The sequence below is a fragment of the Neolamprologus brichardi genome, chromosome 10, assembly GCF_056152115.1.
Source record: "Neolamprologus brichardi isolate AB-2024 chromosome 10, ASM5615211v1, whole genome shotgun sequence".
Taxonomy (NCBI): domain Eukaryota; kingdom Metazoa; phylum Chordata; class Actinopteri; order Cichliformes; family Cichlidae; genus Neolamprologus; species Neolamprologus brichardi.
In genome coordinates this window covers 27,558,954-27,576,235 of record NC_142113.1, presented here as the reverse complement: position 1 = coordinate 27,576,235, position 17,282 = coordinate 27,558,954, and the positions used below count along the sequence as shown (strand labels likewise).

At 38.5% G+C, this 17,282-nt stretch overlaps 2 protein-coding genes and 1 long non-coding RNA gene across 4 annotated transcripts in view; 2 read left to right on the top strand and 1 right to left on the bottom strand.

Annotated features, from left to right (window-relative positions):
* The window catches only part of tlcd3a (TLC domain containing 3A), a 34,683-nt gene extending 33,885 nt beyond the window's left edge, over positions 1–798 (bottom strand). The window contains exon 1 of the mRNA XM_087847473.1: positions 457–798. Coding sequence (XP_087703599.1) covers positions 457–587 — 131 coding nt within the window. The 5' untranslated portion in view covers positions 588–798. The remainder of the gene's footprint in view (positions 1–456) is intronic.
* A 7,990-nt stretch (positions 799–8,788) lies between these two features.
* Positions 8,789–12,434, top strand: LOC148100982 (uncharacterized). 2 transcript variants are annotated; one of them, XM_087846918.1, is made up of 4 exons: positions 8,789–8,950; positions 10,232–10,335; positions 11,156–11,410; positions 11,817–12,434. In XM_087846918.1, exons 2-4 carry the CDS (start codon positions 10,290–10,292, stop codon positions 11,858–11,860), a joined length of 345 nt encoding a protein of 114 aa, XP_087703044.1. In that variant the 5' UTR covers positions 8,789–8,950; positions 10,232–10,289; the 3' UTR covers positions 11,861–12,434. The 2 variants fall into 2 exon arrangements, with proteins under 2 accessions (XP_087703044.1, XP_087703043.1); XM_087846917.1 differs by lacking the exon at positions 8,789–8,950 and adding an exon at positions 9,671–9,718.
* A 1,650-nt stretch (positions 12,435–14,084) lies between these two features.
* On the top strand, positions 14,085–14,531 carry LOC148100981 (uncharacterized). The gene is made up of 2 exons (XR_015719695.1): positions 14,085–14,253; positions 14,471–14,531. It is a non-coding gene; the product is annotated as an uncharacterized LOC148100981 (long non-coding RNA).
* Positions 14,532–17,282: the final 2,751 nt, after the last annotated feature.

Here is a 17,282-nt window from a genome sequence, read left to right as displayed (position 1 = left end):
ACCACAATTGAATGCATGTTAGTGCACCTTTTTAAGCACATTATATCATCGATTTCGCAATCATGCAAACAAATAACAAAGCACTTGGCGCATCATGCTTACAAAGACTCTTTTTAAAGCCTGCTGTGGTATTTTCCTACAGGGGACCCATAGTTTGGATTTGCTGTATCTGCAAATCACCGTTACAAATACTCTTCGTGATTATTGAGCCCAATTTGCAGAAAAAGGAGCACAACAAAAATGTAGAAATAAATAGAAAAATATCTTTCGCTTAAAATGACCACACTGGCTACTCAACATAAATAAGTTTCCGTCATGTATGAAAAAAATACAGCACACCAAGGAGCTAACGGGATGAGGGAAAATGTCCGTAGCTACAGAGCGGGGAGTAAGCTAGCACCGGGCGCTAGTTAGTGAGTTTGTGTTGTATAAAGTGGTGAGTTTAAGCTGGGTTACCTCTCGCTGACCAGTACCACGTCGGCATCGCTCCAGTGTTTGAACACACACGGTAGGATCTTCCTGAAGGCGAAGAAGAGACCGGGGAAAACTACGGCGCCACACGCTAAAACTTGCAACATCCTGCTCATATTTTCCTCTCTAGCCGCCCGGACACCTGACTCTCTCTCTCCCCTCCGCGAGCTTCGACCGTTTACACGCGGCTGTGAGGCATTTTTCACGCGGCCGGGTTCGGCGTCTTTCACCGGGAACAGTCCACCATCAGCACACACACTCGCACATACTCACACACTCGCACATACTCCGCCAAGGCTCAGCAGCAGCAGCAGCACCAGTGTTGAGCTAACGGCAAACAGATGTCAACTACCCGTGGAGACTTTCAAAATAAAAGGCTTGACCTGCGTGTTTCCCCTAGCGGAAGCGGTAATATCGCGACACAAACCCCACTAGGCTTTTATTTTGAAGGTCATTCTTTTCGCAGCATTTACGGTAAATTTAACAACATGGAATTTAACAGTGTTTTATTAAAATTGCGGCTTGTGTTTTCAGCTTAACTTAAATATAGATATTAATGCCTTTGCAGCTGTTGTGTATGTGTTATAGCACATAGACGAACTACCTCCTTTAGCGAAAGTAGTCATACAACATAATCAGTAGTTGCGTAAGCAGGCATTCAATTTTTTGTTTCTCCACTTGGGGGCAGTGCAAGTGTTATATCATCACCAAGTTTGTGTGACGGATGTGTTATGGAGCACTTGTCAGCAGATAGAGCTAAATTATCAGATAAGTAAGAGACGTGTGTAGTATTCGCCCTCGGCTGAGCGACTGAGTAAAGCCATGTGTGGCATTTAAATTGTCCTCTGTGCTCAGCAGCTCGTCAGTAATTTGTTGCTGCTGAAAGCAGCCTTCTGCCATTGGAAATAAGGGGTTATGTAAATGATGAAAATCCTTCAACAGCAAATTAAAAGAGGTTAAAGAGCCATGGGGCTTAGAAAGAGAGATAGAGAGAAAACCTTCTGCCAATGAATTAACACCGGTGACTCTGTCTCTGTATCTGTCCACCTCTCATCTGAGGTCATCGGTCTCAGATACTGCTATCAGCTGTCAAGTAAACACTCTCTTTAAAGTCAGTTAACCTGACTTCGCTGAGCTCTGTCAGGTAGTGTCTGATAGCTGCTTGTAGAGTGTCTGGCATTGAGATTTTTATCTAATGCTTTATTTCTGTGTGTTTAACTAGTGCAAACAGTGGTGGCGCTTTTTCTTTTTAAATTTGTTATTCTGTCCTGTGAAAAAGCGATTTAAAGATGTGCTTTTCTGTGTTACTGAGCACAGAACAGTAAGGTTTTCCTGTATGTGTTTTTTTCTATATATTTTTTGCTTTTATTTTGACAATAAGCTCGTCTGTATATGAATAAGGGGATATAATTGGTGTTTTCTTCTAACTCTGGTATTTTTTTAAATCAATTTTGAGCAAAAACCCATTAATGTACTCTCTAATACATATCTTTTTAATATAATATCCTCTATTAAAGTGCCTTTTTCGTTGTTAAAACCTATTTAGTTGAGCAGGTTTTATCATTGTTTCCTAATAGTGGGTCCTAATGTTGGCTTCAGGTCAACATGGTAAAGAAATGTGTAATAAATAGAGAAACAAAGCATTGTTTATTGCATATCTGAATACTAGCATGGAGGGTCCGGGAATGAGGTCAGCTTAGGATATCTCAAAAGGGAAAAAAGGAATTCAGTTTGAGCACAAGGTAAAGGGTCATACGGCTTATCTGAATACAAATATCAGATGGTAGCTGCTTTCCTTATCACTGTCTTAGACACATAATATAACCCTCCCCCATAAAATACTAATTTCCATATTTGCCACACCCAAATTCACCGTCCTTGGACATTCCACAAAGTGGATGGAACTGTTAAAAATGTAACCATTTTATTTGCAAGAAAAACAAAGTGCGGGCCATGATTCAATACCCTGCAGAACCACTTTTAGATTATCAAATTCTTGAATATATTGTTTTCTGCATGACTTTTTCTCTCACATAGTTGTGGGGAAATTTGGGTGGCTTCAGTTCACTGAGGTTTGCAAGTATTTGTTTATGCAATACTTTGACTGGGTCAATGCGTCACCTTGACTCTTTTCTTTTTCCTGTTCGGGATCATTGTCCTGTTGCATGAACCAGTTTTAAGCAATCTTTAGCTGTCAGACAGACGGCCTCACATCTGACTCTAGAATACTTTGGTGTACAGAGGTCGATTCAATGACTACAAGGTGCCCAGATCTTGCAGCTCCCTCCACCACCGTGTTTATGCTGTGGTGATCATAATCACAGTGGATATGCTGTGTTTGATTGTGATTATGGCCAAACCTCTCCACTTTGGTCTGCACAGGTGACATTGTTCCAGGAGAGGTGTGATTATCTTGCTGCCATCTTCTTTTAAGAGAGAAAAGGCTTTCCCATGGCTTTTAAACAAGCCATGCTTGCTCAGTCTTGTTCTAATCGTACTGTCATGAATTCTAACATTTAACATGGTAACTGAGGCCACTAGGGTCTGAGGTGTAGCTCTTTGGTTTTTAGCAGTTTCTTAGAGAATTACACGGTCTGACTTTGGGATGAATTTGCTGGGACATCCACCCCTGGAAGGATTGTGACCATCAAACTGCCCAAACCTTTTATGTGGGTAGTCTCATTAGCTAACGATCATTAAATCATGTGCATTTGTTTAGCAGCACCTTGATCTCTTAACTCCATTTGGAGCAGTAAGACCATGCTTTTACAATCCTGCACAGGTACCTGGGAAATTCTTTTCACATGATCAGCTATATTTTTCCACATGATCCACACACCAGCTGGTATTGATCAGGCTATAATAGGTGCATTCATTGGGATGAATGTCAATAGAATAGAATTCAGATTAATCTAATTAAACCCTAAAATTAAAATGTGATGGCGTTAGGAGGGACAGAGGAACTCACAAACAAGATGCCAAAGCAACAGTGCTTGAGATGATAGATTAATAATAAAAAATAATCACTATCTGACAGTTATATACAAGTATTATATACAAGTTATAAGTTATATACAAGTAATCAGTAAAATAGCAGACTTGCTATGAAGTATCAGATAAACAGAAAAATGTCAGATCGAGTTTCTAAAACCTACAAGTCGCATCTTTAAAAAGCTCCACCATGGCAAAACACGCCCGTGATTCCTTATTGTAAATGTGACCATTATGAGATGTGTTTCATTTCCTCTGAAAATGTGTAACGATGAATAAAAAGTGAAGAAATCGGAAGTGTAAAGTCTAAAGTGTGCGTGTGGCTGCCAGATGAGTGTTTGATTGTTTCAGAAACGGGCATGACCTTTGTCAGAGACTTTAAAGATCTTTGAAGGGAGTGTAATGTGTAAAACACATCCGTCATGAAAGGAGCCATAAACGCTATCGGAATTCCACGAAGGGGTAATAGGGCTACGTACAATATATTATTGATCATTTTGAGAATACAGTTGAAATTTCAAGATAAAATTAGAAATATTAGTTTAAGAAAAAAAAAGTCTTGACAATATTTGTAGATGACTTAGTTAAATCGTACTTCAGTATCAGCTTAGGTAACAGGGAACGGATTTCTCTTGGCCTGGCAAAATAAAGTGGCTGGCGATTGGTTACACCCTCGTGGAGCAATGAGGATGTACGCTGTATCACAAGACATGATAAGACAGCGGATCAACTCATTTCACTAACTCATCTACACATTACAGTACTGTAATAGTATTTTGAGTATAATCTTGAAATTTCAACTTTAATCTCAAAATGAATATTCTTTTTCTTAATGTGGCCCTAATACTCTATTGTAGCCTTTTCTCTAGAAAACAAGAGAAGAGAAAATCTGGGAGGCAAAGAAAATCTAAAAACTGTTGAAACTTTACCGTGCTGTATCCTATTTGCTGTCCCGTAAGCAGATAGTAAATAGTTTTATAGGGGTAGTGGTAAATGTGTCTTGATCTTATTTCTTAGACTACCGTTATCGCTGAGTGACATCAAAATACTCCAAAAAAATACTTGTTTTGGAGGTTTGGGTGGATTCTGTACAAAATAAATTCCACTCAACAAAGATAAAATCTAATGTCTCCAAAAGTTGATTCTGTTCATCTGGACGTAGCGTTTTGTGGGAGAAACGTTTCGTCACTCATCCAAGTGACTTCTTCAGTCTCAGCTGACTGCAGGTTTCCCCAATCTTATAAACAGGACATTTGCATAATGACTGAAACCAGCCCACTGAAGGAACAATGGGCTGGGAGGTCAATTCCTTAATCTTAATTATGCAAATTCTCATGACCATTGATCAACAACCACTGACCAAAACCCACAGATCAAAGACCACTGATCAATGGCTATGAGTACCATTCACAGGAGTTGGGGAATGGCTGCAATCACAGCATTGTAAGATGGTGACAGATGTACAAGTCTAAGACCAGGCAACAAAGGAAGTTTGACTTGCTTGTTGTACGTCGGAAACCACCGCAAAATACGGAGCGTGTCCTCAGTGACCAGAAGAGACAAGGATGCGACAGAGAGGATGTGGACAAGTGGGTGAAGAATTTGTCTGACAGACAGCTCACCCAAACAAAATACAAAATAAAATGATACGACCAAGACAAAAACTGTGGTATTTTGTAAATAAATAATAAACATGAATTCACTGTGTAACTGTAACTTTTTTAGCAGCGTCCTCCTGAAATGCGCCAACAACATCGAGAGTAACATCCCCTTAATGCTCTCTGGTCGCTATGGTAACATGTAAATATTTCTTTCAAAATGAGACACACAACTACAAAACAGGAAAAGACCGAGGGAAACAGAGTTAATGATTAAAATCCCGAAAACCATAAATTTCACACCTGAGCCTCAACTCTTGCGGGGTTGGAGGCAGCTTACTTAGATAACTTAAAAATGTTATTGTCTGGCTTTTTTCAGTGTTTTATTTGTTCCTGAGTAATTCCTGAGATTAAAGTTATAGTTTTCACACAGCTGAATAAACATCCAACAGAAAACTGATTAAACAGAAATGTGAGCTGGTAGAGAATTTACTCCATTGTCCTGTTATATTTGAGGGAGCATAGAGCAGACTGTTGAGTTTGTCTCCACCGAGACAATCTGCAAATTTCATTAAAAGTTTAATAAACTATCATAATGTCTTTATTTTTAGTTAGCACATACCTTAACACTTCAAGCTGTAAGGTAATGATAGTTATATAAGAGCAGATGCATGCTGGTGCAATAAGCTGTACGTTTCACGTCCACTGGATGCATGATCTTAGTCGACTAATCGCAAAAATAACTGGTGACTAGTCGACTATCAAAATATTTTTGTGGCAGCCCTACTGTTGAGATGCCATTCTTAAGGAAGTTAAACAGGGAAATGCTGATGTATGCCAAATTATACAAGCTGGACTGAAAACCAGTGATAACATGATTGATTTCCTCCTTACAACAGTGAGTGTCTACAGTCATCTGTAAAACACAGTGGAGGCTCTGTCACAGTTTGGGGCTGCGTTTCAGTCACTGGTGTTGGAGATCTTGTAAAAATTGATGGAATTATGAACACAGAAAAGTACCATCCGATTTTGATCCCCCATGCTGTAGTATCTGGAAAAATTCTTATTGGTAACTGCTTCATTTATCAGCCTGAAAATAACTCTGTGTGATTGGTTGGTCGGAAGAAAACCAAAGTGTAAAGTCCTTGAAGAAACCTAATCTGATCACTGAGCTCATTTTATATGACCCCAACCTGTTAGCCTTTAACATAATAAGTGTGATAAAAATAGCTTTCATTTTATCTTTTGCCCCATAAAAATATACCCTTTGCCTCCTTCATAATTTATATAGATATTACTGTAGAGGGTTTCACCACTCTGACATAATTGTGTTGTGATGATCTGAAGAGTTATAGGAATTTACTTGGTAGCAATACAAAAAATGTAGTTAAGACTACAATATGTCTCTATGAAAAGCAACTTTCTCTTCACCTAACAGTACAAAGTCTTGCACAGCCATCCTTCATCCTTCGCTGATGTATAACTTGGATGTGGTCCAAGAACAAATTATCTTCTGTATGTTTGCATCGTTACCTGGAAAAGATCCAACAATCATAATCCAGGCTGGAATTACATTTCCTGAAAAACGTAACTAAGAACGCAAACTGCATAATAATGAAACTGAGTAGAAGATGGGGTTAATATTCACACATCCCACATCATAGTTGAAACTAATTTTCGCTCAGGGGTTCCACAAGGATCCATTCTCAGACATTTGCTTTTTTTAAATAATTGCTTTTGCTTGGCGAGTTTATAGACAGTACAATTTAACACCTTTATTCTAGTGACTTATTTCATCATGTCGCATTATTTTTCAATGACAAAGTTATATTTTTATTACACATTCTCCTCGGGTCAGAGGTCATCGGGGTTGAACTGAAGTGGCACTTTTGTTTACACAGCTTTTATGTTATTCAATCTTTTCGAGCGGCTGCTGTCATCAGCGTACAGACTCGGTAGTCCCGATAGTTTTAAATCATTATAGAGATACCTTTACCTCACTGGGGGTGGCTGTGCATCAGGAGGCAGAGCAGGAAGTCTTCTAATTGGAAGGTTGGTGGTTTGATCCCTGGTTGCTCCAGTCTGCATGCCAAATGTCCTTGGGCAAGATACTAACTGCAGGAATGTTAGAAAGCACTTGAGCATAGAAAAAAGTGTTCAGGTAAATGAGGCATGTTCTTCTGGCGTTTAGGTTGAGTAAAATATAGTGCTATATAAGAACTGATTCTCAAAATGCTTTAAAGCGTCAAATATTAGATTTGAAGTGAGGCAGCCAAAGTTGCTACAGCCTCCATTTGAATCCTCAATATGCATATTATCTTGCTAAACATTCCCAATCACTTCGATGCCAATCAGTTTCATCCTGTTTTTGTTTAACAAAATAATTCTTAGTTGGTGGCTTCTTTCAAATACAGGTCAGTTTAACCTCTCTGCACTTTTTTCTTCTTTCATTTGCTAAACAAGCCCATTTGTTACATTTGTTTGTGAAGTTCTGCACTGATATTTGGATGAATCGTGTTTACACTCAAACAAAAAATGCAAGAAATTACTTTTCTGGTCATTTCATTTATTTGTTTGTTTAGTTTCTTGGCTCTTGGGTGATATGGATCACGGAGCCTGTTAGAGTTTCTTGTCCACCTACTTGTTCACCCCTTTGGGCTTTTGAGCGTCTAAACTCTCAGTCAACAATGAGCTGAAATGAATATCCACTGCTCACTTTAAAGACTTGAAAATACAAAGAAGCCTCATGTGTGAATATCATTCAGGAAACACACACAAATTTCTTTTTCTTTTTTCTTTTCTCTCTTCTTCCTCGACTGTTTTGTTAAAGAACAAAAACAAGAGGCCTCGGCAAAAGTCAAACCCAGGTTATCCCTGCAGCAAATCACTTCTGTGGCTCACAGTGAGATGCAGAAACCATTTATAAATTCTACTTGCAGTGCATTAAAGCACTTAATGGTTTGTCTTGCTAGCACGCTTGCGCTGCTTAAACCCAATCCAATAATAGCAGATGACATACAACTGAGAAGAGAGCACAGATCTGCTGAGGAAGCTCTTGGCTCATGTAGCCGAGCAGCATTTAAAACTAGATTTCCTTTTTTCCTCTTTCCTTTTCCCCCATTTAAAAAACATATATCTTGCTCTGACACACTGGGCCCTGGTGTTGCCAGGATCACCGGTACCTGCAGATGAGAAGGAAAGCAGGGCATAGTGGGCCATCACATCTCCCCATCTGCATTGTGCCTTCAGAGATGCTCCTCTGCATACAACACCAACAAGAAGAACTGACTCTCACTACATATTTCCTCCTTTTTAGACCGTTTACTACAAAGCCTAAAGTTTTCAGTAGCCATGCTACATTGAAAGTCACTTAAATTGCATTTCTAGCTCATTCTGATCCCCCATTTGCTTGCTTAACTTTTCAAAACTTTCCAAGAAAACTGGAAATTCAAGAATATCAAAAATCTCAAGAGTACACTTGACATATTGCTCTCTAGAATGTAGTAAATCACACATGATCATCAACAGTGGGCCTTTTTCACCGGCTCAGAAAAAGTGAAACTCTCCCATTGCTGCATTTGTTTTGCATTTGTTGTACAGTTGCTAGTCACTGTGGGGGGAAAAAAACACTGGCAGCTTTGACTCTTTCACACCAAATTGTGTTAAGGACATGCTGCTGTGCTATAGTGACGGTGTGTTTTCAGAAACAGTCGGCTGGACAGCTCGCCAAGCTGAGCAAACAGGAGGCAGTGACCATGATTTACCCGGCTCTGTAGCCTCTGTATTTAGTCTTTCCAGCCACCACTGCTAGCAGGTGCCTCAAAGATAAGGTGAAGAAGCAAGTAAAAACAACGCAAAGACCTCGTATGTGACGTGCTGAACATTTTCAGGTAAGTGTAACTCTGTAGAAACGGTTGCTATGGCTCCCTCTTTTTTTGCAAGTTTTCCTCAAAAATACATAGTAAAGCAGATACAACACGAGGCGAAATCGAGGGAAAAGTTAATGATTATCGAGTACTAATAGGAAAATTGTATGGAAACTATCAATACCAGATTAATTTGAAACATGATTATGTAATTCTGTTCTTGCCTGTGAGAGAAAAAAAGGAATTCGGCCACAACAGGTGCCTTTCAAGTAAACATGACCAGTTATTTTAAGCAGATGACCTTCCCTTCTGTTAAAGATTGTTTTTGATGTTACCACTTGCTTTATTACATTATACCTTATCTGACATCCTCACAACTACTTTCTATAAAGGGCTTGGCTGCATTCATATCACATATTATTCATTTTTCTGACGGTTTAAGACACTCAGGTGAAGTTAAAAACACATACAGGACTAAAATGTCATAAGCTGGCCTATACTGCTTTGCCTGCCCACACTCCTAGCACCTTAGCTTTACTATCACACATGAAGAAGTACTTCCTTATGCAGGTCCATACACTAAGCGCACACCAATTACATCTCCTTGGAAAGTATTGCTAATCCTGTACATGTTGCAACACTATCCTCCAGACTGACCTCTGGTAACATGCTATTATATGTGGGAGGGCTGGAAATGACTGGGTGGGTGATAACAGGTGTCATAAAAGTAGCTGTCTGAATATATCAGATGCGAGGCAGAAGGGAAGCAAGGCATCAGTGACACCCTCTCAGGTGAGTAAGTCAGTTGTTCTCTTGAGGTTTTCTTAAATCTTTTGGATTCATTCATAGACTGCTGTGGCATCGGGGTAAATACTCTTATTACCTTTGATGTGACCACAAATACTCGCTTGAGAGTTTTTGTGTTTTTTATAACTGTATTTACAAATCAGTGATGCCTTGGTGATATCGAGCCATAAAATGTAAATACATTTAGGCTCAACTGGCATTTATTTAAAAAGATATTTTTATTATTTGTGCCTTCTATAATACATTATACCCAAACATTACTGATGATTGAGTTTGATTGAAGTTACTCTTATCTGTCTCACATGATAAATTCAGGTCAGCCTAAAATGAGGTGATAAACTTTAAGATGAGTTTAAGATGCATTTAAGTTGCTACAAATCAAAATATGTTCAGATATGAAAACACCAAAGCTGCTATAATATATTTTCAGTCTGCAAGTGAGAGATTTTAGAGAAATTAACTCACCGTCATGTTTGTGCTTTTGTGTTTTTCATGCAGCTTTTGACCTGAGGAGTCTCTTTGACTACGTCAATTTATTTCCCGTTTTCAAAGCACAATGAAGCTGAGTCTTGTTCTACAGGCTTTTTGCCTTCTTACCACAGGTAAAAACAAATTACAATACATAAACCTTTAAAAATGATCCTTTTAGAAAAGGGAAGACAAAATCTTTTTTTAAAGAGAATGTGAAGAGAATAACTAAAGATTATTAATTAACTGTTATTCACACACAGAGCATCACAACAAGATTATCTTAAAAACATCTCTGGCCACTTTGCCCTCAAATGGAAGCTGACTGAAATATTCAGCATATATACATCAAATAACTTTGTTTAATTCATAATTTATGATTTTTTTTTAAAGTTGAAAAAGTTTTTATGGTTAATTTGGGCCACATATATATCTAGACTGACCTTTCATTTTTTGTGGGAAGGATGATCTGTTTCATGGTGTTAGCATAGAATCTAATCATAGTCGTAGCATACCATCGTAGCGAATTTTAATGGTGGTGGACCAAAGTTAAAGCATTTCCCCGTAATCAAAGGGGAGGTTGATGGGAGGCCATGTAGACAGAGTAGGAAATGTTGAAAGGGTTAGGTCTTCGGGGGGTGGGGTGGGGGGTTCAATAGCGTCATTAGAGCAAAGGTTTATTAGTTTATTGAGTTTGTATGAGTTTGCTGCAAATAAGTACTGAACTCCATTATCTTGATATTGGATAATAAATGTCAACGGCTGAAAACTGAAATCTTTAATCTGGAAACATTTTTAATAAATTGTAGAAAAGGTTTTATTTAAAAAAAAAACATGTTTTAAGTCAGAAGTTGTGATTAGTTTCTGTGAGCATCACAGGAACAGAGGTTTGTTAACCTTTTGAGAAACCTTTGTATGATCTTGCCTTTTAACCCTTTTTGATCTTCCTGTCAGTATTTCTGTGTGGAGGACAGAACACGTCATCAACTAGCATCGCGCCAGAAACCACTGCCTCAACTAACGTACCCAACATGACCACAGACGGCGCATTCAACACCACCATTATCTCCACCATTATCCCCACCATTATAACTAATTCTACTGAATCAGTTCCTACAACTGAGATCGTTGAGGAATCCAATTCAGGGCTTTCACCGGGCGCTATAGCGGGCATCACCATCGGCTCCATTGCCGGTGTGGGAGCAGTCGGTCAGTACTACACACGAGCATGAATTTACCATCATTTCTGCTTCCTCAATCACATATCATCTGTTATTCATTAACCAGGATGGTATTGGGGATGAGCCATAGCAACCGGGAATATAATTTACAGATACAGGAGCCTATTGGCAAGAAAATATGCAAATATAGAAGGAAATAAGTTGTGAAAATTATGAAAATGTATTAGTGATAGTTGTAAAGGATTACAATATTCTTAGGAAAGAAATTGGTTCTCTAAGATAAATGGCATGATAGAAAATAGTAATTGAGACTTTTGTTACAGTGTTTCACAATTTTCAGTATTTAATCAGTAATTTCTCGACTAGTCTTGGACTCATATTTGTTTTTGCGAGACATTAATAAATGAATAACAGTTAATCCATTTTTATTGCAGGTGGTGGTATCTTTGGTATACTGAAGTACACAGGGAAGATCTAAGACCAGCTGTTGCACAATAAGGATCGAAGTGGATGTAGATCGTCAGATGAAACTTGTCCTATCCTGAGATCAGACTTAATCCTGACCATGCTGAGTGGATAGAGTAAGGCTTAAATGTCTGAATGGCTCAAGAAGGAATAAACTGATATATGTATAGTATATGTATATTCAAGATTATGATCTCATGGGCCAAGAGGAAGACATAATAACGTCTGTTTCACCACTTTGCTATTTTGATTGCTTGACTGATGGGCAGAAAATAATCCTTAGCTGATCAAAACATTTACATAATAGTATGAAATGTATTTATATTTTATTTGATATGTGTATCTTATTGACAGATACTACTCATCTAGTGGGTTAAATGTATTTAATTTTATGAGTTAATCTTCCTAATGTCCTTCACATTTGATGTTTTGTTTCAGTATAAAGGGTAGACTGTTTAACTATAAAAAAAAATGATTTTTTTGTATAGAAACAAGAATACATAAGCTATTGTGTTCATTTATAAAGGTAAAAAATCTTTGTAAGTGAATACCGATATTTCCTTTAAGCTAAATAATTTAATTTTATTGATAACATTTTCTTAAGATTAATTTGGCATTTTGCTCAAATACTGTAATTTCCTAGTGAAAAGCTTTGCAATCACTATGTTGTAAATAAATAAATAAATATAAAAATATAATCTGCTTTCTATAGCTGTCAAATAAAAGAGTTGCTTGAGCCATCTAGGTTATTGATTTATACACATACTTCCTTTAGTAGCTGAGTTATTTGCTTAATTTATGAGTTTATGACTTTTCCACCCATCTTAGGCTTGGTGCTTCAGTTTATGGTATAATGATGGTTAGGATTGAGAACAACAGTCTATCAGTGAAAACAGATTGAGAAAATAATGTTTTGTTTGGGACTAGCTAAGTTTTTTGCAAGCTTTCAAACACCTAGTGTTTCCTCAATAATTTGGGTCTTGCATTGTTTGGTTTTATGCAGTTTTGTCTCTGAGACACTTGTCCAGCTCATGCTAGCTTGATGAAAAAGAATTTAATCTTTGACAAATAACAAATACAGTCAAACACAAAAAACAATGAAACTGACATGAAATATATAACGTTCTAGCGTTGGCTAGCTAGCTAGTGTTAGCTAGCGACCAGCAAATGTAGAACTTTTTTGTGAAAATCTACAAGAAGAAAAGAAAACTAAAAGTAATCAAACTGTACTTGAAGTAAATCCAAATTGCCAACTATGACAATTATGTGCCCAAAACTTTGGTGTAAAACAGTTGATGCCATACTTATGGTTATGGTAGGGTGACCAAATGTCCTCTTTTCCCTGGACATGTCCACTTTTCACGTTCTGTCCGGGCCGTCTGGGAGGGTTTTTGAGATCGATGAAAATGTCCGGGTTTTTCTATGGCCTACCCATATGTGTGACGTCATCCTGAGCTGCTGCTTCGTGAGTGGTTGTTCTGCGCTCACAGACGGGACAGAGCGCGCTGCTGTGCGCCTGATGATGTTTAAAAGATGCCAAAGCACAAGTGAAGCATTTCAGATCAACTGCAAAAGAAATTTCCTCGTAAAGTCCCAGTACTGGTAAAAATATATATATACAGATGAGGCCTTATTTCTGTACCATTATTTAATTTAAGGGGTTTTTAAGTTAATTTTTTGCACTTGTTGACTTGAAAAAGCCTATATGACATTTTTTATTTCAACATTCATCAACCGCACAGAGAAGGCATCGTTTAAATATGTTAACATTTTCTTTAAGCAAACAGTATCATTAAAGTTCTTCATTACTGGGCCAAGTGTCCTCTTTTTTGGAAATCAAAATACGGTCACCCTAGGTTATGGTAAGGAAGATAGTCAGTGGGTACTGTTAATACCCGTACTTTCTCAGATAAACATTAGCAAAAAGGCTGGAAACGGGTGAAATACAGCCTAGAAAATTATGCAATTAAATTGGTTCTGTCAGCGTTAATCTCGTTAAAATGAAGTTAACGGCATAACCACATTAACGCGGCAAATCTCAGTTAGCGAGTTAATGCGTGTAAATGCCGGCAAAACCACTTTACTTTGCGCTTTTATTTTGAAGAGTACATTGGCACTTCCTCTTTTATTGTGTCAGACTTCCTGTTCTGTTCTCAGCGAAACGACAAACACGTTGCTTCAGAGTGAGTAAAAAAGTTTATTTTTTGAAAATACTTGTGCAAACTATGTATTTTATTTATCTGTCACATGCTATAACTTTGAAAGTTTACTTAATGTGGTTGAATTCGTTTTTTATTGTATATGCATGTCATTTGTTTGTGGTGTGGAAAGACTGGCTAAGAGATGTGCATGGAGGAGGTTGGCTAGCTGGTTCAGCATGATTAGCACCCTTGGAAGCAGAAAGAGGTTGGTTTAATGATGCAAATGATTGTTTATGTATTTAAGAAACAGAAAGGTTGTTGTTAATTCATTTTAAATGCTGTAACATAAATAGTTTAAAAACTATTGATTTATGTCAATGTTACTATTTGAGTTAATCAAAATAATTTTCTATGGTAAAATGTGAACATTTCTGCACTTTTTACTTAAATGTTAAATGGTATTTGTTTGTGCATCTTTATAGTTTTCACGGTGCCATATTGTCGGTGGTTTAAAGAGGAGAGAATAAAGTTGCATCAGTCGAAGCTCTCTGCGTCACGAGTGGTAATTCCAAGTGGGCAGCTACAGTGAAAACTCCTTGACTGCAAGAGACCTGCCATCCCTGCAGAGAACCTGACACCATTTCATCAGAGATCCAGATACCAACCTGTTACCAGCCAGCTGATTCCACTCGCATCCACAAACTGCACTCGCAAGGTTAGAAAGAACAGCATACTAAAGCTCAGGACCCCAGATACTGAACAAGACATTGACTATCAAGAAGAAACACGGGACTGCTTACACCCATGCACAAGCTTAATGCATAACTAGAAACTCTTTAAATAATATTACGAGGCCATAATTCATGGACTTCCAACACATAATATTCTTTAATCTGGTTAATGTTTCTTGGTGAGAGAAATGTGTTTTTTGTTGAATAATAATTCACAAGATGTCTGTTTATGAAAAGGTTTAAAAGGTGAAGCTTATTAACTAATTTATGAACATTTGTTGTTGCTGTCTTACACTAAACATACCTTTGAATGTCCATAATCAGTAAATGTTTGACACAGCGTTACTCTGTGGTAAAGATTAACTACAGCTTAAAAGTATAGTCAGGCAGTAAGGCAATCAAAGCTATAATCGACTTAAGGCAGCTACGGAAACAAAATGACACTACCAGAAGAGCAAACAGACAACCCCACAAGGGCACCATGTGAATCCAGCTCACCAGAAGAAGAAACAAGCAACCCTACAAACGCACCATGCAAATCTAGCTCACGTGAGAGAAAATTAACAGAGAAAGGCCTAGAGATGCAAAAGCATGATATCAGAAAACGTGAAAAATCATTCAACAAGACTTATGACTCTTGGAAGCTCATAGCAAGGGAAACTAGAACAAAACTAAAATCCCTCTGCTCAGCAGAAGACCTCAATAAACTGCAACAAAACATTGAAGCAAAGCACGACGCTGTAAGTTCACAGTATGAACCTATCCTGCGTAACAGTAACACCACACCTGACATTGTCAACAAAATGGACGCCTGTGTTACGCTAACAAAGGAGGTATGTAACCTCATAAGTGACCGTCTAAAGACTGTTCATAAGGAATATAATAACCATCTTGAGAAAGAAAGAGTAAGAGAAGTGTTAAGCAAGAACGAATATGGGTCTGTTTTTGGCGACAGCATAACGGAAACTGCAAGCTCTATAGAATTGTCAGAGCAATTGAGCCATCACTCTGGTTCATCCTGTACCCGCAGCAGTAGAGTAGATGCAGAAGCAGAGCTTGCTGCCAAGCTGGAGCAATCAAAGGCTATGGAAGAAATTAGAGCACAGCAAGCACATCTTCACAAGTTAGAAAGTGAATGGAAACTCAAAGAGGCAAAAATGTTGTCAGAAATTAAACTAAAAGAGGTGGAAATGCAACAACAGTTGGAACAAGAAAGAGCAAAACTACAGCAGTTACAAGCAGACAAAGAAGTTGCTATAGCAATAGCTCGCGTGAAGGCGTACAACAGCCTTGAAGGGTTTGAGAACCACAACGGGGAAATTGATAGTAAAATTAGCTCTGCTTGCTACAGAAGTCAAATTGAACCTCAGCTGAATCCAAATGCCGCATCATTCCAACCCCACCAAGCAATTCCAGAAATGACAATGACCCAGGAGTCTGTCAGCTTAGCACAAGCAATCGCTAGCTCATTAAGTATGAATCGCTTGCCAGTCCCTGAGCCTGCCACATTCAGTGGGGACCCTTTGCAGTTTACCGATTGGAAAATGTCATTCATGAATCTGATTGACCGAAAACCCCTTCCAGCAAGCGAGAAGATGTTTTATCTGAAAAATTATCTCGCAGGAGAAGCACGCAAAGCGGTAGAAGGTTTCTTTTACCAAGATTCAGAAAATGCATACAAGGGAGCATGGAAGGTCTTAGAGGACAGATATGGGAACCCATTCATTGTACAGAAAGCATTTCGTGATAAACTCATGAGCTGGCCAAAAATCAGCGCAAATGACCCACTAGCGCTACGAGAGTTTGCCGATTTCCTCAAAGGATGCTCTGAAGCAATCCCACACGTCAAAGGACTGGCTATCCTAAACGATTGTGAAGAAAATCACAAATTGCTCAAAAAACTGCCAGAATGGATCGTGCGCAAGTGGAGTCGAATTGTTGTAGATGAACTTGACAAATCTGGCACCTATCCAAATCTTGCATGCTTCACAGACTTCCTGAGTAGAGAAGCACGGATAGCTTGCAACCCGATAGCTTCTCCACTGTTGATGAATTTCAAACCTGTAGATGATCGAATCCCAAAGAGAGCCAAAGTCTTCAACACAAACATGCAACCAAAGAGTTCCGCTCAAGAGAAACAAGACACAAACACTAGTAAACCAAAATCACCTTGTTCTGTTTGTAGAAATGAAACTCATGGAATCTCAAAGTGTCCCATCTTTGCAGCTAAGAGTGTTGAAGATAAAAAGGCATTCATCCATGAAAACCGGCTCTGCTTTGGATGTTTAAGAAAAGGTCATATCACCAAAGATTGCAAAAGGCGACACACTTGCAACATTTGTGAACGTCGTCATCCAACCTGCCTGCACGAAAACAGGAAGCAAAACCCTGCAGAAGCAGTAACAAATAGCTCCACTCCCACGGAAGAACCTGTAAACCAGGAAACACACAAGGTCATGTCTCATACATCAACACAACGCGTTTCGGCTACCTCAAGTATTGTCCCAGTCTTTGTGTCTTCTGTACAAGAGCCACACAGAGAAATACTCACCTATGCATTGCT

Bases quoted from the DNA above. Each gene is read 5' to 3' on its own strand.
- LOC148100982 (XM_087846918.1), top strand. From the start codon at position 10,290: ATGAAGCTGAGTCTTGTTCTACAGGCTTTTTGCCTTCTTACCACAG. The intron at 10,336-11,155 runs GTAAAAACAAAT...TCTTCCTGTCAG, and splicing joins TTTTTGCCTTCTTACCACAG to TATTTCTGTGTGGAGGACAG. The intron at 11,411-11,816 runs GTCAGTACTACA...TTTTTATTGCAG, and splicing joins TGCCGGTGTGGGAGCAGTCG to GTGGTGGTATCTTTGGTATA.